The 24381-nt window shown below is 41.6% G+C and overlaps 1 protein-coding gene across 1 annotated transcript; it reads right to left on the bottom strand.

Moving 5' to 3' along the window:
* Positions 1-1616: 1616 nt before the first annotated feature.
* lrig3 (leucine-rich repeats and immunoglobulin-like domains 3) lies at positions 1617-24012 on the bottom strand. The gene is made up of 19 exons (XM_046072433.1): positions 23538-24012; positions 19182-19253; positions 18983-19057; positions 11326-11460; positions 11085-11228; positions 10385-10528; positions 10126-10269; positions 8899-9042; positions 6411-6491; positions 6222-6293; positions 5642-5713; positions 5034-5197; positions 4331-4666; positions 3944-4225; positions 3297-3773; positions 2964-3113; positions 2730-2870; positions 2344-2601; positions 1617-2256 (listed from the first exon to the last, which is right to left on the bottom strand). The coding sequence occupies exons 1-19, from the start codon at positions 23732-23734 to the stop codon at positions 2012-2014; spliced, it is 3333 nt and encodes a 1110-aa protein (XP_045928389.1). The 5' UTR covers positions 23735-24012; the 3' UTR covers positions 1617-2011.
* Positions 24013-24381: the final 369 nt, after the last annotated feature.

Here is a 24381-nt window from a genome sequence, read left to right as displayed (position 1 = left end):
TCATCTGTCTACGTCTCTCGTCCTCTATGTTATTAAAAACACACTGCGCTAACACTAGCTTGGCAAAGCTAGATGTACAACAAGCTAAATGAAAGCTGTCTGTAGTCTAACTGTTAAACTTAGATTGCCATAGCTTTAATCTGCACATTGTTACCTGCAGTGAATCACACAGACACAGAGGGAAGGACAGGAGCTAGCTGCCTCAACTGCGTTTGTGTGGTTCTATCCGCGCACAGCGACATGACGCCCAGAGCCCGACAATGCGCCAGCGCATGTTAGCATGTTTGATTCTATTCAGCCAAATTAATTTCCTGATATGCTTCCTATAATGAGATACACCCCATTGGACAACTTATTGGATCGATAATTATCGTGCATCCCTCTCAGGTACGGCCTGAAAAGTGGAGCTGGGGTGGCGGTGGCTTATGACCTTATTGCATAGGAAGCTGCAAAGGCAGGCAGGTAGGCAATGCACGAATGCTAAGAGTGGAATCAGCTGAGCTGTCAGCTGATGTGCTGCTTTATATGGCTGCTATCAGCTGATATGCTGGAATGAGCTGAGATCGACTTCGTTGCCTGCCTGAACTAATGCTATGCTTGATTGCACATAACGGTGCAGGACAACAACACAGTGGAAGACGCATTCAATACAGTAATGTAACTTACTGCGGTATTTAAAGTGTAGCAATAATCTCATTTATATTATTGGTTATATTATTGTTATTGGTAGTTATAGCCTAGCTCACTAACCATTTGTGTTATCATCCAATACATTTAGCTGTGCTGACATTGCTGAGCCTCGCTGGTGAACGATACAGTCACTGGCAGTCGAGCTAACGTCTGTAACGTCACGCAGTGTCAAGCTGATAAAATATTACTGCAGTGTTGCAGTGGGACTTTACAGCATGTTGTGTGAAGCTGTCTCTCGATATGTTGGTCTCTGTGTCGGATTATGCCCGCTCATGAGTTCGAGCACACGCACGAGGACATATCTGGTTTCAATCTAAAAACCGCACTGCTAGCGGCCTGTGAAAACTACATATGGCCTCTTTAATACTGAATCAGTACTGGTTGCAGAAATATATGAATTAGTAGTAACAGCAGTAGGGGAAATAGAAGCAGTACATTGGATCAGTTAGCTTGTATCCTTATAAGTAAATAGTCTACAACGGTTCACCTCTAGCTGAGGCTCTTCGCAACACTCTACCTCTCCAAGACCAAAAGACACTGAATAAAGTTAATACCATTGTCGGGATATCATTACCTATATTTCCCCGGCATTTATTTATATAACGCAAGATCAAAGTTTGTAACATTTGCAGAATAATAAAAAATCATCAATAATTACAACAAGACCCCGCTTAAACTCGATACACTATTATTTGTAGTTATTTCCCAGCACTCCATGGAACCAGATTGTGATACCAAACAGTTAATCATCCTCCCTGTGTCTGTCTCTCTCTTGGTGGGGGGGCTGACTGATGATAGACCTGAGGCGTCCTTGGCGGTCTGTGGTTCTGCTCTAAAAGGCCAGCGCTCAACACCCACCACGTCCTCTGAATCTCTAAAACATCTCCTGCCCAATAAAGACAGTAACATCACTGAAGACTCTGCAGTGAATGTAGCAGTACACATTAAGGTGTTTTTTATTGTTTACATATGTGCAAAACACTGCTTCATTCAAAGCTGGAATAACTGAATAGACAGGGCTGCAAAATACTCATACACATAAGGTAAGCAAAAATAATGGAATCTGTTTATATACAATTTACATAATATAATAAACTTTATATAAAAATGTATATAATCATCTATATTATTTAACTGAAGCTGTGTCCTTAAAGAACAGCTGTTCATATGCTCCTTTTTACTTTTCTCTAGGTACATCATATTGTCTTTTACATTCACTCGTTGCACATTTGAGGAGTCCTTTATTGCAAAAGTGTCCAGTGAGGTAGAAATGTTCAAATATTTTTGGTCATCCTCTTCATGAAAAACAAGAGTCACTCAGCTAAGTGCTCGTTCTGTGCTGTGGGATGGGATCAGTCCTGTTGCTGTCAAATGGCTGATTATACAGACTGTTGCTCTGCTCTGACGCCGAGTCCTCCGTGAGACCGCTCTCCTCCTGGTAAGAATAGGCGTCCGGAGCTACGTAAGGATTCTCGTGCAGAGTTATTCCATTATGCGTCACTGACGGTGGGCCGATGCCTGTGTACAGGTCCTTATGAGGCCTCCAGGGAGCTTTCCCAAATGTTCCTGGGCGAGAAAGGTGAGAGATGAAGTCAGAACAACATCCAGATAAAATCTGTAGAAGTTCGGAAAAGTGGCTAGTTTAAGACCTACCCATGAAGGTGTTGCAGGGGGAAAGGCACTCATGAGGTTTCCCATAGTCGTTGGTTTCTCCCTCCTCCATAGATGGTCGGCGGTCACTCAGGTGAAAGGGGTGGCCGTGATAGAGACTGGCATTGGGGAGCTGCATAAGGACAGTGGAGGAGCAGACATCAAAATGCTCAGACAGGAAGTAGTCCCTCCTCTTAGAGGGATTAGTTAGGCTGTCACTGTAGGAGTCAATGCAGATGGGCCTTTGGTCAATGGAACAACCTGAAGGGTAAAACAATGGAAATTATTAGTTCCTCTGGACAGTGAGAAATACCAGATGTATTGTGCTGGATCAACAACAGTCTTGTTGTCTGATAATGATCAAGAGAACATTTTCAATTTGCACAGACCTGTTAAGACTTCTGATGAGTCAGTGGAGTAGATGTTGTCTTGACAAAGCAGTGAACTGACTGGACCTTGATAATGGCAGAGCAGAGGATCAATAGCTGCCTCCATGTCTGCTTCACTTCCTGTATCCAGCTGACAAAGACCTGTGTGGGCGAAGGACCAGTATAATGTAAGAGAAACATGATGATGCAGGCGGATTCAATTTTAGGACAAAGAAGTAAGGACAGGTGTTTTACCGTTCATATCTTTAGGCTGCAGGTAAAAGCCGCTATGGATATACTGATGGCTGCTGCCACTCTCTGATGGGATGTAGCCGTCCTGTCGGTCAGCGAGTGTGCCCTGGGAGGACAGGTAGCTGGGGATGTCAGCAGGCAGGTTGGTCTCATCTGGAGCACAAGGACATTAAGTGAAATCATACACTTTCATTTTTAACCAATTGCCATTAAATGTGGAAAGAAGAAGAAATCCACAGACTTGGAAGATCAGCGACTTGTATGGTTCAGGAAACCCTTTGCTTGTCAGTAAAATAATGGCAAAACTCCAACTACGAAAAACCATCATGAACCAACCTGTGTTGGTGATGCTGCAGTCCTCATTGCGTCGCCGGGTGTGGTAGATGATGACAACCCAAACCAGTGATGTGCCGACCACGCAGCATACCACAGCTATTATGACGATTCCCACAGTGGTCCACCCATCATCGTCTGATCCTGCCCCGCCCACAATGCCGACTACCACGCCACCCTGCACTCCAGAGTCGCAGTTGGGATTTGGGATGACTGCCAGCCGAACATTGCCCCTCTCTGTGCCCAGAGCGTTGGACATTTCGCAAGTGTACTTCCCCACGTCAGCCTCGGCAGCGTCAACAATTATGAGGAGCTGGTTGGCAGCTGCGAAGAAGTGGCGCTCAGTCACTACCAGTGGGCTGTCGTCTTTGGTCCAATTCAACCTTGGGGGAGGGCTGCCGCCTGCTATGCACTGGAGGACAGCGGTTTCACCTTTCGCCACAGTCCGATCCATGAGGGGCCGCAAGAAGGAGGGCGTTTCTGTAAGACAATAGCAATAGACTAGGTTAGTGTGACAAGGAACCAGGAATATTCCAGTGATTCATCAATGTATGTTTATCTATCCTTCATTCAAGCCTTTGAACTTAAAATGGAAGCTCTAAACGTAGAGTTCCTTGTGACTTTCTTCTCTCAATAGTGCCATTTCTCACCTAGGACAGTTAGTGTAGCATTTGCAGAAATAGCTCCAGCTGTGTTCTGAGCTGTGCAGCTATAAATGCCGATGTCCTCGGTTTTGACGTCAACTATAAAAAAAACATCGTCCTCCGGCATGACGTGCATTCGGCGTTCACGGGCGGCAGGAAAGTCTGTGCCTCCGTCTTTTTGCCAGGCAATCTGGGGGGAAGGGTGACCCACTGCGGCACATTCCAGCCTTGCTGTTGCTCCAGCACGGATACTAATGTCCATTGGCATCTTGGTGAAGGAAGGGAGCACTGGGAATGAGAAACAGACATTAAATCTGGATCATTTAAGGCAAGTTATGGAAATGTAGATTGAGACACATGCCAAACAATTGGTTTCTCCTATCCAAAACTTACTGTTGACAGTGAGCCTGGCCTTAGTAGAGTAGGATGATCCAAAGTGGTTGGAGATGACACACTGGTACTTTCCCTCGCTGGAGAACTCTACTTTGCGTAGCTGCAGGGTGGTTGTATACTCTGTCACCTCCGTCTCACCTCCTGTGCCTCCCTGCACCCGCAGGTGGGCCTGGTTGTGGATCTCCGCATCGTTCAGGACCTCGTTGTCTTTCTTCCAGGCGAAGGTCATAGGCGAGTCGCTGGAGCTGGCTGCCGAGCAGACAAACGTCACGTTGGAGCCCTTGAGAGCTGACTGGGTCTCCGGTTGCACAGTGATTTGAGGCTTTGGGAAGTCATCTGGTAAAAAAACAAGAGGGAGAATTTAAAACTGCTGTCAGGTCTGGAATTTGGCTATTCAGCAATGTTTGGTAAATTTTTTGGCATTTTTTTAGCAGATGAGGCTCTAAAAGGAGAAAAAACTGAACTGAAATATATCCTCAATAGTTCTCTCTGACAGTAACCAGGAAGGCTGAAAACTTCACTTAGTAAATTTCCATAACAGTCCCTTCATGAGACTCATCAGCATGTCCATGAGTCTGGGAGGAAAATAACTGAACAATCTGGGTCAGTTCATAAATGGAAAACCTGCCATGGATAAATGGCTGTTTTTAATGTATTACACTATGTGTGTAAAGGTGTTGCACCAAGTGAATGCATCACTCACCACACACAAACTCCTCCTGGCTGACGGCGAACACGCTCCTGCCCTTCAGCATCTGCGGGTGGGCGCAGCTGGCGTTGACGCAGGGCAGGAAGGTTTGTTCTGCCACCCATAGAGGAAGCCACTTCAGCTGGCAGTCGCACAACAGGCTAGAGGTGTTCAGACGTCTGAAAACACCAGAAAAAAGTTCAGTCCCTATGAAATCATATCGTTTTAAATGGGTGGTTTCTTGGTGATTTTGGTCTTGCATAGTTGGTGAAACAATATTCACATGTGAATAACATTTGAAGCACAACACAGGTAATTTGTATACAATACACATGACTTGGGAATTCTTAACAGACTACTTTTATACAGTGTGGGAAATGTGTCTAACATACAATCCATTAAGTCGCAATAAAAAATAAAAAAATCCCTTGCATGGCTTTTTACTGGAAACTATCCCTTAGTGGAAGGAGACAAAGGGAGCTGCGAACCTGTTATTAACATTGAAGTAAGCACTGTTTGGTGCTGACTCTCCCAGCAAGCCATAATGAGTTTCACCTGGTGTTCTGTCCCACATCAACACTGAAAAACTAACTAAAGCTGTCCTTAAACATGATCATACTTACAGCTCCTGAAGGTTCTTCATCTGAGAGAAAGCGTTCGCTTGGACAGACATGATAGCATTATTACTCAAATCTCTGTAGAGGAGAGAAAAAGGAAATTAGGACCGGTATGATCCTCACAGAAAGATGGCATATTTTTCTGCCAACATCAGCCGTATAGAGTGAAGGCTACAAAAACTTCAATCGAGAGAAGAAAAAGGTCTGGGCTCCAGAACAATAAAACTCTGGGCAGCAGTTTGCTGTGTTAATCAAGAGAGGCCCAACTCTGGGCTGCTTTGAGCTCTGGCAACGGCTGGGAAAAAACTCTAATTAGAATCAAATGCAGCTGTTGTACACTTACACACACACATTCACACAAACACAGTTCCCTTCACTTGCTTTCGTGATCGATATAGTCTGGCACACATGTAAAGATACTAATGGCAGAGTTTTTTCTTGATTCCACATCAAAGCGGAGGAATAGGAGAAGACAGTTTGGGTGTACTGCTCTAACAAACAGCCTCTGTGTCTCAGTGTGATTCACCCTGCTTAGTTTACAGCTTGGACTTTTGGAAACGATCAGTGAAACACAAGGCCGACTCACAGGTGCTGCAGTGCGTCCAGGCCAGAGAAAGACTTCTTGGTCACGGAGCGGATTCGATTCCCCTGCAGAAATCTGAGAAAACGACAAAAGTTTGAGCAGTTTCAAACCTCACTGCCCTTATTTTGTTCACGTTCCATTAAGTCACGCAGTCCAGGGTGAAACATCGTGTTACACGGATTATGAACTCACAGTTTTTTCAGTTTGTCCAAAGCAGAGAAAGGTCCATTCATGTCTTCTATGGTCCAGGAGATTTCATTATTTTGGAGATCCCTTTCCAAAGAAACAAAGACAGACCACATTGTAAAAAATCCACACCCATAAAACAACTGCACTTGCGATGTTAATAAAACTTTATGCGGCTTTACATTTTGTTTGAGGGGGAAAATGTTTAAGACTTTAAAATTATGTTCAAAGTGGCTCCCATGCGTTACAGGAAGTTCCTTCCTGACATTTGTGGTACTCAGCAATGGCTTTTCTGTGTTGTATAGAAAAATAAGTTTTACAAGGAAGTGCTGCATTTTAAACTTCATTTGAGGGGATAAATATAGTCTGCATGCAATTCACAGATGCATGACTTATCCTCAAAGGAAGTGTTATATCCTATATCCTCCATTAAATACATCATGAATCTGTAATATTTAACACATTCTATGAATTTTAACTATCTATTCTATTTCTTCTTTTGTGAAAAAGAGTTTAATTTTGAACCTTTTGGGAAACACCCTACTTTTGGTGAACAGCTATTTTTCAGCTCATCAATCAGAATCTAACTTGTCTGTTAGCTGCATTGTATTTAGGAGCTGGCTGCACCAGCAGATCAAAAGTTCAAACCTAGCCTAGCTATAACGTAATTTTTACAAAGTGGGGATTTACAGCTCACTACCTCCAGGCAGACTACTACTTACGCAGCGATAAGTTGTTATTAAATATCTACACCCAGTAACTTCCAGGTGTAAGTGCTATGTAGACTAAATGATCAAATAACATTGTACTACTACCTCTAAAACAAAATATTTCTTCGTATATACATATTTGATTTTGCTAGCCTAACCAACATTAATTGGTCATTTAGTATTTTTTGGGAATTAAAATCTACAAATGAAATATTAAAATTTACAATAACATTACATTCAATATTAAACAGCATTTTGATCAAGTGTCAGGCCAGATGTGTCGACCGTATTCCATCACCTTCTTCACACTGTAGTTTAAATGTGTCTACTAGCAAGCTAATGTAGTTTTGTTTTAGTTAGCTACTTAATGGTTGCATCTGGCAGATCATATGTGTAAATATTTTGTAAAAATATAACATGTAAAAATAATCATTTTTCTCTATGTAAAAACTACTTTGTGTGGTGCAAACTGTTTTTATTTAGTGCTGTGTAAATCTCTACTTAGTGAATACCTACATTATAACTAGGCCAAATTTAAACTTAAGAACAGCTGGTGCTGGTTCCCAGTCTACTTCCCACTACTGTGGGTTCAGAAATTGGTTTCTGCTTTTTCTTCAATGTATTTCTGTATGAGCTTCCAACATCAGGGCAAAATAATGGCTCTACAGAGAAAACCCTTGCTCTTAGATTTTCAGGGAAGCACATCCAAAACCTGACACATTTTCTGCTATCAAACTCAAAGTGTATTCGCGGAACAAATACACAGCATTAGAGCATGATCACCACTAAAAGCCAAGACTTTCCCTGATAAATTGCCTCCTTTGATCCCTCAGCTGCTCTAATGCTTTCAAACAGTTATTTTTGTCCTCGGCATGCCTGGTTATGGCTGATTGAGATTGAGGAAGGGTGTGTGTAGCCCTGAAGCAATCCATGTCCACCTAGCTGCACACCTGCCCTACGGTGACCTCAGAACCTCAGCTCACATTTGGTTCCAGTTACAAAATCCCAACCAGGGGAAATGTTACGGAGCCTCTCTGTGGGAAAGGGGGGATGGGTGGATGTATGTGTGTGTGTGGGGTGGGGGGGTTTGGTGGAGGAACGAGAGAGGTGGGGGGGTTGTTGAGGTCGGGGTTGTGCCTTTCGGAGGTTTTTTTATGTGTGTGGAGAGACCTCAACACAGTAATCTATTTCACATCCCCAAAACAAATCAGGCAGGCTATTTCCACTCAGGCAGAGAATTGATGGTGGAGGTGGGTTTAAAAGGCTGGGAGGGGCAAGAGAGCAGCATATGAAGTATTTCCTGTTTTTAGGGACTTGTATGGACATTTAATGTTAATGTTATCGTTTCTTTTTTTGAAACAGTCAATCACACAAAGTACTATCTACTCAAAGTAATAATCTAACATTTTCGAAATCGCACTTATTCTCTTTTTATTTGCCAAAACTTAGATGAGAAGATCAATTACCCATCTCATGTCTATCCATTAAATATGGAGCTTGAGTTGGGAGATGTCTAGCTTAGCTTAGCACAAAAACTGGAAGCAGAGGGAACAGCTAGATGTGGCAAACGTACCTGCACCTCTAAAGCTCTCTAATTAACATGGAATATCTTATTTGGTTAATCTGTACAAAGAGAGAGGAGTAAAAACAACAATGTTGTGGTTGTACAGGGAGTTCCTTCCTAAAGTATATTTGACTATACATTGATTAGACAACTCTGATTAGATTAAAAATTGGAAAGTTTTGCATAGTGTTTTATATGAAACTTTTGCATTTAAACTCACAGCATCTGCAGGTTGGACAGGCCACGAAAAGCTCCATCTGCAATAAAGCTCACACGGTTGTTTCCGATGTGGAGCTCGTCCAGCAGGCTGAGGCCTACGAAGCTGGATTCCTCCAGTCTGGACAGATGATTGGATGGGAGGTTGCTGTGGGACAGACAACAAAAGCAATAACATGAGAATAGTACCCAAGATGTCTGGAGAGCAGTAAAAAAAAATCTTTTGATAAATCATTAATCATCACTGTAGTTCATTAGATGTTTGTTATACATTATTTAATTTGTGTTGAACCTCTTCTAGAACCACTTACACAACACATTTTTCCCTATATTGCCCTTTTGAAAAAATACCTTAAAAACATTTTAATACATTGTAAGTCTCACTTTCCATTTATTTTATTTGAAGGTTACGATGTCCAGTGTTATTTACACATTGGGTTGTTTTTGCATGATATATATATATATATATATATAAAAATAAAAGGACATGATTTATGTAGTCATTTCAAATTTTGCAACGTAGCAGAAACTGGAAACCAATAATTCCGAGAAGCCAGTTTTTAAGTAAACTCAAATGAGAACAAATCAGATAACTGGGCATGTTCCCATCCGACAGGCGGCTTGTTTACTGTCAGGTTTATATGATAAGAGTGAAAGAAACAGTGGGGAAAGAACAACAACCTATTTGTTAAAAACACTCCAGACAGTGCAAACACTGAACTGACCGCTGCTGTAAACAACAGCCACTACAAAGGAAATTCAATCTGCTTCCAGGATTGTGTGTTGATAGGTGGGAAATCGCCCAAGTTTGTGGGTAATGCAGTATTTCACAAGGAAAGGAACTGCAACTATTAATGGGATTTCCAATCTGATAAATTAGTGGGACTTCCGGAAGACGATGTTTTGGCTCAAGTCACAGCACAAGAGAGGAGAAGCAGAGGGGTGTGTAATATGTTGGCACTGACTGGTAGAGCAAAAGAGACGGTGCTTTGTCTGTGTTTGTGTGTGTGTGTGTGTGTGTGTGTGTGCGTGCATGTGTCTGTGTGTACGTGGGGACTGGCGACAGGAGGAACTGGAGTGTGAGGAAGGGCAGGCGGGAGTGCCAGAGAGGAGGAGAGGGCGACACAGCGAAGTGTTGGGAGTTCAGAGTGTGAATGGAAAGTGAGGAGGGAATAACTAGAGAGGGGGGTGGGAGTTAAAAAGAAGGGAAGAAAAAAAATGGTGGACTCACAGCTCACTGAGTTTCTGGCAGAACTCCCAGGCGTCAGGTCGGATCCTGCTGATGGAGTTGTGGCCGAGGTGGAGCTGCTGCAGAGTCAGCAGGCCGTACAGCCAGCCCTTACTCACCTCCGTCAGGTTGTTGTAGTCCAGCTGCCTGCAGGCCCACACACACACACACACACACACACACACACAATGAGACTTTATGTCACATTGAAGTCATGACGGAAGAGCGGAAATTGGAGCACAACGCTTTTAACTTTGCTTACAGGACTTCCATGTTGCTGAGGCCCCAGAAGGCTCCATCCATCAGACGGTTGAGGCCATTTCTCTGCATCTTCAATGAGCGAAGAGCATGCAGACCGTGGAACGTCAGGCCCTCCACCCTGCGAACCCGGTTCCTGCTCAGCTCCCTAAACACACACACACACACACCAACTGTACAGTAAGAGTCAGAGCAAAAGCAAGGAAAACGCACATGGCAGGAAATTACTTTTCGGACTGATGCTACCAATAATTGGTGTATTATTATAAATGTATTGCAATTCATCATTTTTTAATGTTTCCCCAGAACTGTGTGGATTTCAGCTTGGAAAAACCTCAGAAACAGCATTAAGACCACATGTAACTCTCAAATTCACCTTGGTCACCATAATGAAGGTGGGTAAGATTAACCTGCCGATTTAAATTCTGCCAATATATCAACAAATTAGATCTTCAATTATATACTGGCATACAGGTATGGTGGTCAGCTGTCAGCCAATCAGAGGAGGCAGTGCCATGGGAGCGAGAGGCCAAGGACATTCTGCACATTTTCTTTCATATTTTCCAAAATATTGTATGTCCTCAACTTTACAAGTGATCAGCCTCCAAACTAACTAATTGATATAAGACACATCATGAATCATCATGATTTGACATCCTTATTGTGATATTTCTCAAACAAAGCAACAAAAAAATTAAGCTTACAGATGCTGGAGGTTGGGCAGCTGGAAGATCTTGGCTGGGATGGTGGAGAGGCGGTTGCGGTTGAGCCGAAGAACCTGCAGACTGCTAGACAGGTTGGTGAAGCAGCCCGTCTCCAGTGACGAGATACGGTTATTGTTGAGGAACCTGAGAATGAAAGTTTTAACAACAAGGTTTGCTTAAAATGTAAAAATGAAGCACTGTATGCAGCCACAGAAACGTGGGGTCAGTTCGTGACACTCACAGGTTCTTCAGAGGCAAAGCGGGGAAGGAGCTGGCCTTTATATCCACGATGTTGTTGTTGCTGAGGTCGAGCATTTCCAGTGCGAGGAAGGGCCTGAGCTGCTCCACAGAGATCCTGGTGATCCTGTTGTTTGCTCTGAAAACACAAGACACCACAGCTCCAATAAATGACAAAAATACTGTGTATTTGACTAGTGGCGCACACCAGTTTCATGTTTCCAGATATACAAACGGCCACGTCCCTCAATTAGTCTGTGGTATTAAAAAATGACAAACTCTCACGCACTTGTAAGCTAAAGCTTACCACCCAATGTGAAACGTTTTGCTGATGGTGCATGCATATTTCAAGGATTCCAACAAATAGCTCAGTCTTAGCAATATTGCATCTCTCCACACAAGGTCCAAACAACCTTTTGGTTTATTGATGTGTTATTTTGTTTATAAGGTAATTACCAACAAGGTATTTAAAAAAGTAACCTGCCAATTACTTGGCTGATGAATACCATTCCCTCAGTGAAAGCATGCCTCGGCAGAGGCCAGCAATTTCCTGAGCTGCACGCCTCCTAAATTGCAGTGCAGGGACTGCTTAGTTATAAACAGAGCCTGTACAGTGCCCTCTTTGTGTATGAGACTCGGCAGTAGAGAGAGAGTGAGGGGGGGCAGGAATTCCCTCCAATGCACCAGACTACAGGCCTCGTTTTCAGTATTCATTGCGATGGTTACAAGCCTCTCTCCAGCTACACCTTACTGACCAGAGAGCTGTTAGTTTTTCTGTTTCATTTTTCCAGCAGCCCTCAAAAAACGTTTTTAAAAAAGTTTTTATAATGTAGGTTTAATTTGGGATGTGGTGTCATTAACATTTAATTGTTGGAATCTGCCAATCAGTTGACCCACAGCACAGACTGCTTCATGGGAGAAGTCGATTAATCGATAAATTGTTAGCTTTTGAGTTTTATTCTGTGAAAATATGATCAATAGCCTGGGTTTTTATTTGCTAAAATCACTGAATTGACCCTACCTATATTTGGGACAGGCGTCCATATGGGACAGGCCTTTAATTCCTCTTGCTGAAACTGAAACTACTATGAAAACAGTTGATTTATTTCAAACAGTATAAATATTACATATATAAAATATGCTACATCAAATACACTAATTTGTTTGATCTACCTCCAACAGACAACTTACGCACTTTTATTTTGTAGGCAGCAATGTAATGAATACAAACCCAACAACATGGTGCAGGATGAGAGAAGTGTGGCAAAAGTTAGCAGACAGAGAGTGTCAAAGTACAGACAGATGGACTTCACATGACAGGATTCACAACTTGGAATAATTTTTTTGAAAAGCTGATTTGATTCTTTTGATCGGTGGACCCTTACAGACTAAAGGAATATAAATAATCAAGGAACTGACACATTCGGACTAAAGCGCTTCAAAAGGTAACGGGAGTCTTTTTTCTCTTGTGCTACGCCGGTCTTACACCGGTAAATCTATAGCCTATAAATTAGACTTTGGCTTGTTGTTTCCATTAAATGAACTGAACGATTGTACGATTGAATGATTGTATTGTATTGTAAGTTTAAACATTAATATTTGTATGTACGATCTAATTAGCTTAAAAGTAGCTAAAGCGGGTGACTCTGCGGGGTTTAAGAGGTTTTATACATCCAAAGAACTTCTATAACAACCAGACCAGGTGTTTAATGGAGACCTGCGTTTATTTGTCAAAATATGTTCCCACACCAGGCCAGTAAAGGAGATAGGCGGTTATTTGGGACTCAGCTATTAATTGTGAAAAAAGTTTTACGGTATCTGTTGACTGAACAGAAGAAGTGATTTGAAGACATCAGCTTGGCTTTTAGAGGAAAACAGACATTTTTCTCAATTTCTGACATTTTATGGACCAAAAAATGAATAGACAATTCAAGAAAAGTGCAGGCAAATTAACTGAATGTATGAATGAAAATACTCGTTAGCTGCAGCTCTAGCCACTAATGCTGTGAAAATGTCACCAGCACATTGAGTGAAGTGAAAGAAAAAAGCTGATTTTGACACTCTGGAGGCAAATGGGGTATTATGACCTGTCTATTCACACCCAGCAAGGCCTTTGCTCTCCCTGTCTTATCTTGATCTCCCATTTTAAACCCATTCTTTCCACCTCAGGCAGAAAGGCAGCATGACACCACATTGCTGTGAAAGTGAGATGCCTGACCTATTCAAAACACTGTGTAGTAACACAGAACTCTGACCCATGTTTCCATTAACCATTTGCAGAAGCCACAACAAGCAGCAAACTGACACAAACAAGACATTTTATGATACACTGAAACTGCTGAAAGAATTTAAATCAAATAAAATTAATGCCGGATTAAATTGATATTTTGTTAAATGGAGTTTGGTGCATGAACACAGACCAGCTAGCATGCCTGTGCACAATGGAAACTCCAAAGCCAATGTGAAACTTTCTTCACATCATCCTGAAAACACACCACACCTTAAACTTGTATATTCTTTTTGTGCTGCAGGTCCTTTTCCTATCACCCCTTCCTCTGACATACCCTCCTACTGACATCAGACAGTCTGACTCTGTAGAGGCCTTTAAATTCAAATTTAAAAACTCATCTTTATATGGTGGAAAGGAGGCTGCACTGATTGTAAAGCCAATTTGTGATTTATGATAGTGGGCTTTCTCAATAAAATTTACTTGACTTCCTAAAACTTAGAACAAATACTCAAAAATCGAAAGAAAGTTTTGGGTGTGCAGTAACTACAAAGCCACACTAAAATACAGATCACTGTCTACAATAAAAACGGCACAGGCAGCCCTTTTGTTTGGAGATTTGCAGAGGGCTTTCTACGCACCACAGCCCCCAGGTCCCAAACAAAAGTGCCGCACACCACCTGTGTCTCAGTTTTCATGTTCCTCTGACTGGTTGCTGAGAGAAGGAAGGCCGCCTAGAGAGAAAGAACCAGTCTTTCCAGTTTCTCCCAAGGGGAAAGTAGAGCCAAGGAGAGGGGCTGGTGCACACTTCCTGCCTGAGCACGGGGAGACAGACCCTGAAGTTTGACTGCTGGAGGGTAACAGATCGCTGGCCAACTAATTATTCCATAATCCTATCAGCCCTCTCAGACTCATTATTCTGCAGTAACACATGTCTTCTGTATTGCATCTTTAAACGTTAGGTCAACAATAAACTCTGCATGGGCAGACAACTGCACAAACTTGGGCTAACATACAGCAAACCTTACTGTTCTTTCCGTGCACTGTCACTCAATGAGCACTGCTCCAACCGCTCCAAACACACCGAGCATTGTACACTTTAATTACACACACACACACTTCAAATTTGTTCATCTACTTTGCTATCAGATAACATGATTATAGAGCCATTATAACTGTTGTTGCAGGGCTTTGCTGATGTTAGTGGAAGTCAATAGAAGGCCAACTATGTGTCAACAACAGCCTGGGGCATCTTAAGCATTGATGATGTACTCATTATACTGTGGCAAATGGCAGATAGATGCTTCTGTGCTGCTGTGACAGAACCAAAGGAAGTGTTTCCTCTGCATATAAAGTCAGAAATTACACTTTTTTTTTTATTACTCTTTTAAAAAATGCTTGTTACCGAACTCTTTATCTGCTTTCCAAAGCTTCTAAGAACTTGAATTAATAAAGTATGAGTGTTATATGTGTAGGTAAAGCCTTTTTATTACAGGCTTGTCATACCAACATGGTGTGGGTTTCACACAGGCACATACCTGCCAGTGCTTTTGACAAAACTCCATAGTATGGCCTGTACTGCCATCAAACTGACCACATTTACCCACAGTAAAAAAATTTTGGAAAAAAAATTCAAAGATCTTTGGTGAAGTTGTTGTTTGTTGTTGATTTTTCTTTTGTGCAAAGCTTTGTCCACAGAGTAGTAACTAATTTTTTAATGGGGGAAAGTTGCTTTTTCTTAAACCGTCTCACTCCTGGTGTGTGTGTGCATTTGTGTGGTGGTGCGTTTGTGTGTGTGTTATTTCCTATTGGAAAAAGAACAGAGTTTTGAGAAGCCATCTGATGACTCCCTCTCTGCAGTGGCGCCTGTAATGAAAACCAGGGCTACGTTTGCTGTTGAGACGCCATATTAAACTTTGCACATATCGCACTCAAATGGCTGATCATCTTAACACATCGGCTCCCAGTCAGAGTGGAGCGAAGCAGGGATCATATTAACATTAACTGAAGGACCTAAAATGGACATAAAACATAAAATATAAAATAGGACATAAAATGACAGAAGAGCTGTAAAATTTCTGATTATAGTTACCTAATATAGTTACCTTAATCTGTATTAATGTCAAATTATGAGTGTTATTTAAGTTTATAAATGCATTTCGAACTTCTTTTCTTGGTTGCTAAGCTCACTTTACTGTGGAGTTTCTACACTGCAGTTCCCAAAGATTGCCTTTCAATTAAACGTGTGGACGTGATGAAATTCTAAGTTTCCGTTGGTGGCACTCTCTTTAGTATCAGCTAATGCAGCCATTCCTTCTCATGCTTACTACTCGGCTCTTCTACAAAGAACAAGTAAAAAGATTAATTGATCAACAGCTTATGTCATTATTAAGAAAAAAAAATGCTGTGGGTAATGCAGTATTTGTCAAATGTTTTCAGAGACAAAACAATAAAGTCATTCATCAAAAATAACCAATGGATTGACACTTTTCATTAGTTGCAGTCCTAGTTGAATCCCTACCGCACATATATTTGTTATGAAAATGTCACGGTTTATTGCTATAATCACTACTGTTTTGGTTGGAAATTCTGATCTTCAACAAGGTTCCTATTTCCGTTGACATATCAAGAGGTTCACCTCCTAATATACCTTATCAGATCTGGAATCTCCAGGTCATTTGTTGAACCCCCTGAAACCAGGCAGAGGGATTTAGCCGTGGTGGGGTTTACCCCCTCCATAAATTCCTGGGAAATTGTTCAATTAATTAAGATGATCACGACTCAATTACTACCAGCTGCAGGGTTATTGCCGTTTGTTTTTACTCGGAGCTGCGAGGTCAAAGGAGTCGGCGAGAGCTGCCGCTATGTCTGACTGGCTGTTTGAATAAGTGGTATTCGATACCCCAAGGCCTTTTTTCTTTACTACCTTCTCAGCTCAGAAAAACTGAAGGAGGGAGAGAAATTCTGGAACATCACACTGCACCACCTAATCTGAAGAAGGAGGGCAGCAGCCAACACAGGCAGCATGAGAGCAAGTGTGAATTTCACATTCTTCTTCTTCGTGTGCTCAGTTTCTTCACATTGCTTTTGACTAATTTGAAATGAATTATGCTTTGACTTTACTAGCTGAACAGCTTAAAGGATTCCCAATGTGGTGTATTTTTTGGTTTGACAGATTTGGGAGTTGAGGGCAATACTAATGTTTTAAAACCAAAGCAGCTAATAACCATAGTACTGTATATTTAAATTAGCTCGTTAATGCAAAAGGGAACACTGTTCACTTTGTTCGTTTAAGGACATAAAATGCTTTACAGAAAGTGCAATGTTTTTAATGTAATCAATGTAAAACTGCTTTTGTTTCATTTACTGTGGCATTTACTGCTTTGAAAGTCTTTATCTGGAGTGTGTTAATGTAGCACAAATGACCTTTTTGACATCAGTGTGGAGCCACAGGACTAACTTGTCACTCATGTCTTATGTTATTAAATGACCATGACATTAGCAGTTCTAGGGAGATAGCACAGTATACTGTGGCTTACTAGCTTGTCGCTAATAGCTAGAATAGCTAATTAAAACTCAGGAAGGTCAGGTAAGTAGCTAATGTAAATTAGCATTAGCTATGAAGCAAACCATTAGGATTCCTAACATCTACCTCTTGTACTTTGTGTCTTTTTCACAAAGCATTACTGTTAACTAGTCAAACAGATTCGGTGAAATAATGTTTGTAAAATTTAAACTCTTGAGGGAGTTTGCACATGAACATCAAGTACTGTTAATTAGCATTGGATATGAAAGGGTGGTGATGGCGCAAGACGCCTGCCTTTGGTGTGAGAGACCCGGGTTCAATCACTTAACCCCTAGTTGCTCCAGAGGCGTGAAAACAAACCCCCTCCGATTCTCATCAGATACAACAAATGTGGCATTTCTCTGATAAATGTTTGTAAAACTTCAACTCTCAAGGGAGTTTGTAGACACCTTCAGTGTTATATTATGTTCTTAATTTAAGATGTCTAATTTTAAGATAATAAGTGTAACTCTGTAAAAGTTCTCTGTTCAGAAAAAGATCAAATGCTGTAGTGTGTTAAGGCAGAGTTAACATGGACGACACGACTTCAGGTTAATAAAACTGAACAACGTCCTCAAATCCAATAAAGAAATTATGGTTTGGAGAAAGTCTGGATTTTTAAAAAGTGAATCTCTGCAGCAACTCTGCACTTTAATCTACAGTTGCTCAAGGGTACTTGGACAGCACATACAATTTGTGGCAGATGAACCTGTGACCTCTTTCCAACTATTAAGAGATCAATGCAGCCATTCACACCAGACGTTATTTGTATGTACAACACATAATGAAAAGAGAATGCTTTTTTTCTTGGGTCAGGATAACAAATCCATTTATCTTCAAATCCAAATCAGAGTTACCATGTTAAGTGAAACATCTAAGGTGTGAAGAGCCTTAAACAAACAAACAAAAAAACATCTAACACCTATGTTTCTCTGCTGAAACCTACAGCTGGAGGCGACACTCCTGCACTAAAAGTGCAAACAAATTGTCAATGGCTGACGGCTGCACGCCGAGAGTCGTGTTGGGGCTTGATGAGGAATACGCCTAATCAAGCCGGGAGACAAATACATTCTTCCACAATAACTTCATGTCGTTTGGTTTTGGAGAGTCATACCACAGAAAGCAAATAAAATTGTTGAGGTTTCAAACACTAATATCTGGTGTTCTTCTGAAAGCACGTATTGCACAACAATATTCCAAAGGATTCTCTGGTTAAAGTCTGAACTGGATGAAATATGACAAGTAAGCTGCTCTTTCATTGAATTCATTATCAGGAGAATGAACTCACTCTCACAGTGTCAGCCAAGTGCTTTAAGACACCACTGGCTATGTTTCTGCTGCATATATACACAAAAAGTGGGATTAATTGACTCCTTAAAGGCGACTGACCAAGACATTGTTACATTTTGAGGAACACTGCCTTGGTTCCAGATTAACCACCCTTAATTTCGCGTCCAATAAAGGCCCACACAGAAACATGTATTCCACCCACTAAAGCTTAAACATCAAAATCACCAAATTTGGATTTTTTCATATGGCAGATCTTGTCTTTCCAGCGTCACGTCTCTAGGTTAAAAATACACCAACAGCAGCAACAGCTACCAGACAAAACATTTCCATTTCTGTTGATGCCATTTGTCTCAGACCATGTGACCCGTCTGGGGCCGGGTGCCATGTCTCTGACTGCCCGGTCTGGGAACCGGCTCAGCCAAAAGGGTTTCTCTCTAGAGGGAAGGAAGGGGGAGGAACCACTTCCTAGCTCACTACTTTAACCAGCAATGACAACTCTGGCGGAGGATTACCCTCCAGACCAGGCTGAAGTGAGAGTCTGGAGATGTGTTCAACACTTTATGGGAAAGTTTTACTTACAGAATGAGTGTTGTGATGTTGGAAGCACAAGGGCCCATATCAGGTATTGCCTCCAGTTCATTGTGGTTCAGCTTTCTGTGCAAATTAAGAAAAAGAAACACTTAAAAGACTAATTGGTCACATGCAGGACAGTGATGGAGGCTGTTTGGAATATCCCGTGTTTACTCTAGAAAGTGCTGAGAACCCAAGGCATACTTACATTTCTCTTAGATGTTGTAGTTTGGAAAACAAAGCGCTGTCAAGCACCTGCAATTTGTTATGGCTCAAGTCCCTGTAAAGGAAAAATAGCAAAAATTATGGGAAAAGTATACACCATGGGCTGTGTTTCTCGGCTGCTGCACTCCTCCATTTGGGTCTACATTGCAAACATAATTACATACAAATTCTGCGCATTATTGTGCGTCAACACTGTGAACAGAGGAAATGGATCAAAGGAAAGTCACTGTAATTAAACTGAGATGGTGCAAAACTGATGGTGATTAAATGAAACAGAATGGTCAGAAAAATAAGCAAGAATAAGATTTGTTGCTGACATACTGTCACAAACCGGCGATGTCATGAAAAAAACAAAATACAGTTTCAGATATCAACTGAATCTGTGCAAGTAACATCTGTAAGCAACAGACAATGTTCCAAAACAAACTCTTTCCCATTCAAGAACCCCCAAAAAGGCCTTGAGCTGGCTTTTCATCCCTTCCTTATTAACACAGAAGAGAATGTCCATGCCAAAACAGGCTCACTTCATATCCAGGCCTCTGCTGAGATGCAGAGCCAAAACAGACAAGCTGATAAGTTATTGAGGGGTGAGATTCTTTTTTTGTGCTGAAAGGAGGCCGAAACCTTGCGAGGGAGGTCGATAAAATGCTGGAGTTGAGGTTTCAGGTCTGGCTGTGGCTTGAGTCCAGGCCTCTTTTCCGGTGTCTTGACTTGTATTAAGCACATTCCTGTTAAGACTTTAATATTTACAAGCCTTCAAACCAAATATTTTCATTGATGGTTGGTTTATTTTCTGTCTAGCACTTCATACATCTATTGTCTATCTAGTGTGTGCAGGACCTCAGACCTTTAGCAACATGTTTCTTGATTAGGGTTGATTAAGGTTTAAATCTGAACTCCTTTAGAAATTTGCACACTTTTGGAAACTTCAATGTCTGTACATTTAAAACACAAGTTGCTTATTGCCTATTGTAGTCATGAGTAGTGCTCTTTTAGCTCTGGTCTATGTCTTGATTTTGTCTGAACCCCCTTTGGATCTGGGTCTTACTCAAATTCTACTGAGCCTGGTCTTGGACCCAAATGAAGCAGTCTTGGCTGCAGCTCACTGGGGGTGAGACTCTTGTTTTTGCTGCCTGTTTTGAAAATGAGCCTGAAAACCAGCTCAAGGAGTCTGGCAAACGGAGCTTTGTGCACCATAAAGTGGTGGAGTTATTGACGCTGCTGCGCACGATCAACGCTGTGGTGCCAGACACTTTTTTACACCCCCTTACCCCCTCCTCTTCCCCCTCCTTACCTCCCTCATCTGGAATCCATCAAGGAGCTCTGGGAGGAGGGGAAGAACCTATCAAGTGGTAATGTATTCACAATGCCGGGAAAAGTGAGAGGGACGCCTTTCATACATCTGAAACACCCCTGTCGAATTTTCTGGGGCCATTTTTGTTCTTTGGTGGAAAGTTTCATGAACTACTCAACCAGAGTTTTACTTGCTTTGCTAAAGCTAACCCCCCCGTCATGATTTTCTTTCTTTTTGTGTTATTGTTGTTGCAGTTTTAGCGTTGAGGGCCATATGGAAAAGGTGTCCTATCATACTCCCAAGATAAACCATAAGTAGCTCTGACACTTCCACTTCCCTAACAAAGCAGTCTCTGAGCGGAGCAAGATAACACACAGTGCTGCGCACAGGCTTCAGCCTGTATCTGCGGGTCTGGTGGAAATTCACAGCACAACATTCTTATCAAAGACTGGAAAGTGAATAAATGAGCCACTCTTTACATTACATGAGCTGTCAGTAACATTTTAGATCACAATAATGGGACGCAGCAGCAGATTTTAAATTAAGTTCCATAAATGTTTATAGGAGGCAGAAATAAATCTCATTTTCATTAATAACCATTACATTTGTTATTTTGGAAGGTCAGTAGGCTATGTACTGTAGCTTCCTAGCTTAGATGTACTGTAGCTGATTAGTTTATTAGCTGGACTAACAACAGTCAGGTAGGTCGTTAATGAAGATTAGCATTGGCTGAGATGTTATCTGCTTCCTGTTGTACTTCATTTCTTTTTTACCGGCGGTTGGTGTCACCTGGCCATATAAACGTGGTTCTTGGACTCCAAAAACCATCAAATTCTTCGGAAAAACATTTGTAAAACTAACATTTTTTGAGTTGTTCCTATATATCTCAAGTTTTTGTTCTAAAATAAGAAGTGTCTGTGTTTCATGTCATTCTGTGACTCATGGAGTTCTCTAATAAAAAACTAAATATTTTGCCCTTAATGTATACTTTGTTTCACGACACAGAGCACTAGTATTCCTAATTTCTTGAATTCCTAGCTAGTTTAAACTTGGGGAAAATAGTAGTAGTAGTAGTAGTAGTAGTAGTAGTAGTAGTAATAGTAGCTATCTACTGTTAATTAGCATTAGCTATGACACAAACCCAAAGGATATTATCATCTTCTATCTCTTCCAAACTTCCTGTTTTTTTGCACTGAGCAGTAGTGGTACCTGGCCAAATAAATCTAGTTCCTTAGCTCCTGAATATTAACTAGAATCTAAGGCAGTTAAAATGGCCAGATAAGTAGCTAACAAAAATTAGCATTGGCTGTGATGCAAATCAGTAGAATTGGTAATGTTATCTACCTCCTCTTGTACTTCTTGCCTCATTGTTCATTGGTGTTACTTGGCCAAATAAATTCAAATTCCTCTGATATGTTTGTAAAACTCTAAAGGGAGTCTGTATATATGTTCATAGAGAAATGAGTGTGAATCAAAGTTCTCAGTGTATTAAAATTTGAATTGGTAGTTTGCCCTTAATGCACATATTGTTGTCAAGTTGAAACAGTTGCGCCTCACTCCTAAAGCTTAACAAGTAAAAAAAAATTAAATCTGTGGCCTACCCCCACTCCCCAACAACCTCCCAGATATTCATGGCTTAATCCTACTTCTTCATGCTCTTCTCTTCTTCTCCTTCCCCCTTCTCTTTCTGTGCGTTTGTTTCAAACTAATCCTACACGCTCCTCCTTAATCAGTACCATCGCTGGCTCTGGAGTTGCTAATTCAGCAGAAATAATGGGGTGCTGGAAAACAAAGGGTCGGGCAGTTTAAGGGGTTTAAGATGTGCTGGAGAGCCACTCGTAAATTAGCATGCCAGAGTGAAAAGAATTTTTCCCCCCATGTGGAACTTCTTTTTTTTTTTTTTCCATTTTCTTTGGAAGGCCGGCCTTGGTTATGAGGCTCAGGCTGGGTCTGTTTTCTCTGGCAACATCAAGTTTCCAGAGCAGCACTTTTTAGGAAGAGAAAAACTCAATCCAACAGCAGGGCAACAGCTTCGACCAGGCAGTGAATCAAGTGCCATAGCCTAACACACAGGATAATAAAAATCAAGTACTGCAGCTTAACGCAGGGCAATAAAAATCCAGTAAGAATAATTATCTGTAAAGTAAAACACACTGAGAAACATGCCATTAAGGTTGTGTTTGGTATTTTAGCTCTAACAGGTTTCAGGCCGAGCTCAGCCTTGTCTCAACTTATAGAGCCAGTAGATAAACAGAAGGGTAATGGAGATATTACTTTAGGAAACTGTCCAACGTTGCACACAGACAGCATCTGATTTATGCTTTCATGGTTCTGAAGGCCCCATGGTCTGTGAAGCTGAAATCTGATGAGTGAACCAGCACTGAAAATGCGAGACCTGATAGGAGACTGGGGTCTACCCACTACTAATGGTGTTATTACAATTTAAACTGCTAGTAGGCAACTAGCACCGTTACTACAACACAACTATGACAAGCCAGAAAGCTTGATTTTAAAGCACTAACGTTACCTGCAAGCACTGAGAGATTGGTTCATAATTATTTACATTTAATTAAGAGGTTTGGAAAGACTGACAATAGCACATTGATGTGTAAACACACTGAGAGTCTGCTTGTGCTTCCCTGTTGGTCTCAATTGAAGCCTGACATGCCTAAGGACTAATACAATAAATTAAACCTGTTCAGACACATGAATAGATTAATGACTAGAACAGGCAAGATTTCCAGTCATTTGAGATACTCCTGAGGTGAAGCTTCTTGCGAGTCTGGAGCTTCAAATGAGGCAGAAGTCAAATCAAAGTCAATCAAGTGATTTTCTTCTGCAATACCAGATAAATACGTAGCCTACAACCCACTCCGTTTTCATTACGAGAGGAATGTGGACCATCACATCGGTGCCGAAGGAAAACAGTAAACCAAACCTATTTATTGCTTTAGTGCACAGGAGGGGAAATATATTAAAATAATAAGTGAAAACTAAAACAATTGAAAGTAATCAGGTGCACAAAAGGTCTTTAACTGGACTCACAGTTGAACTGTCCATTCCGGGATTGTGTCTGGAATTTGGCCCCTTTTCAGCCGACTGCAGTCCAAAAGTTCCCCAGAACACGCGCAGGGAGGGGGACACGTCCTTGTGTTCGCACCAGATCCACGCTGTAGCCTCAAAACTAGCAGAAAAACCACGGCAAACCTTGCAAGACTGCGAGGCTGCGTAGAGGAACACATTTTTTCTGGCCACACAAGAGAACACCCCTCTTCAATTTTGTCTACGGATGAAGCGCAACCAATCCAAAAAGTGAGAAATCACCAAACAAATATCCCAAATCAGGTGCTTTTTTATCAACACAGTCGATCCTTATATCCAATCCAGTGTTGTTCTGAAGACCGCAGAGGTGGAATATAAAAGACACGCGTTCTTCTGAAACTGGCCCATTCCTGTGGAGAAACTTTTCAGCCGTGCGCCTCGCTGCTGTTGTTGGGGCAACTTGTGCTGTGCAGGATCCCCACAGCGCAGCGTGAGCACACAGCAGAGGTATGCTGGGGGAGGGACCACAGGGGGTGCCTGGGACATGTAGTCCATGCTGCTGCCTCTGAATTCTAGTTGTTTGCGCTGGTCTGGTCAACTTAGGTTAAAAACATCCATCTGCCTTTTGAAATCGTATCATCTTATTACTAGAGAATCTTATATTTATTTAGTCCCAGTGTGTGTTGTGTTTATCTATTTTACTTTCAGTGACAGCTCGGCAATGCAATCCAACAGAGCAGCTCTGCAACACCTGCAGAGCACAAATATCCATTCAAGTACAACAAGTATTCAGAATCAGCTCCACCAGTTTCAATGTTAGCCTACTGCTTACATTTTACAGTAATAC

Source organism: Micropterus dolomieu, linkage group LG16 (assembly GCF_021292245.1).
Source record: "Micropterus dolomieu isolate WLL.071019.BEF.003 ecotype Adirondacks linkage group LG16, ASM2129224v1, whole genome shotgun sequence".
Taxonomy (NCBI): domain Eukaryota; kingdom Metazoa; phylum Chordata; class Actinopteri; order Centrarchiformes; family Centrarchidae; genus Micropterus; species Micropterus dolomieu.
Note: the sequence above shows the minus strand (reverse complement) of the source record. Positions and strands in the feature narration are given on the sequence as shown.

Excerpts from the sequence above, each read along its gene's own strand:
- lrig3 (XM_046072433.1), bottom strand. The coding sequence starts at position 23,734 with ATGTGTTCCTCTACGCAGCCTCGCAGTCTTGCAAGGTTTGCCGTGGTT. Across the intron at positions 11,229-11,325 it reads GCTTTGCCTCTGAAGAACCT|GTTCCTCAACAATAACCGTA; the intron begins GTGAGTGTCACG and ends TTTCATTCTCAG. Across the intron at positions 4,226-4,330 it reads GGCCAGGCTCACTGTCAACA|TGCTCCCTTCCTTCACCAAG; the intron begins GTAAGTTTTGGA and ends TCTCATTCCCAG.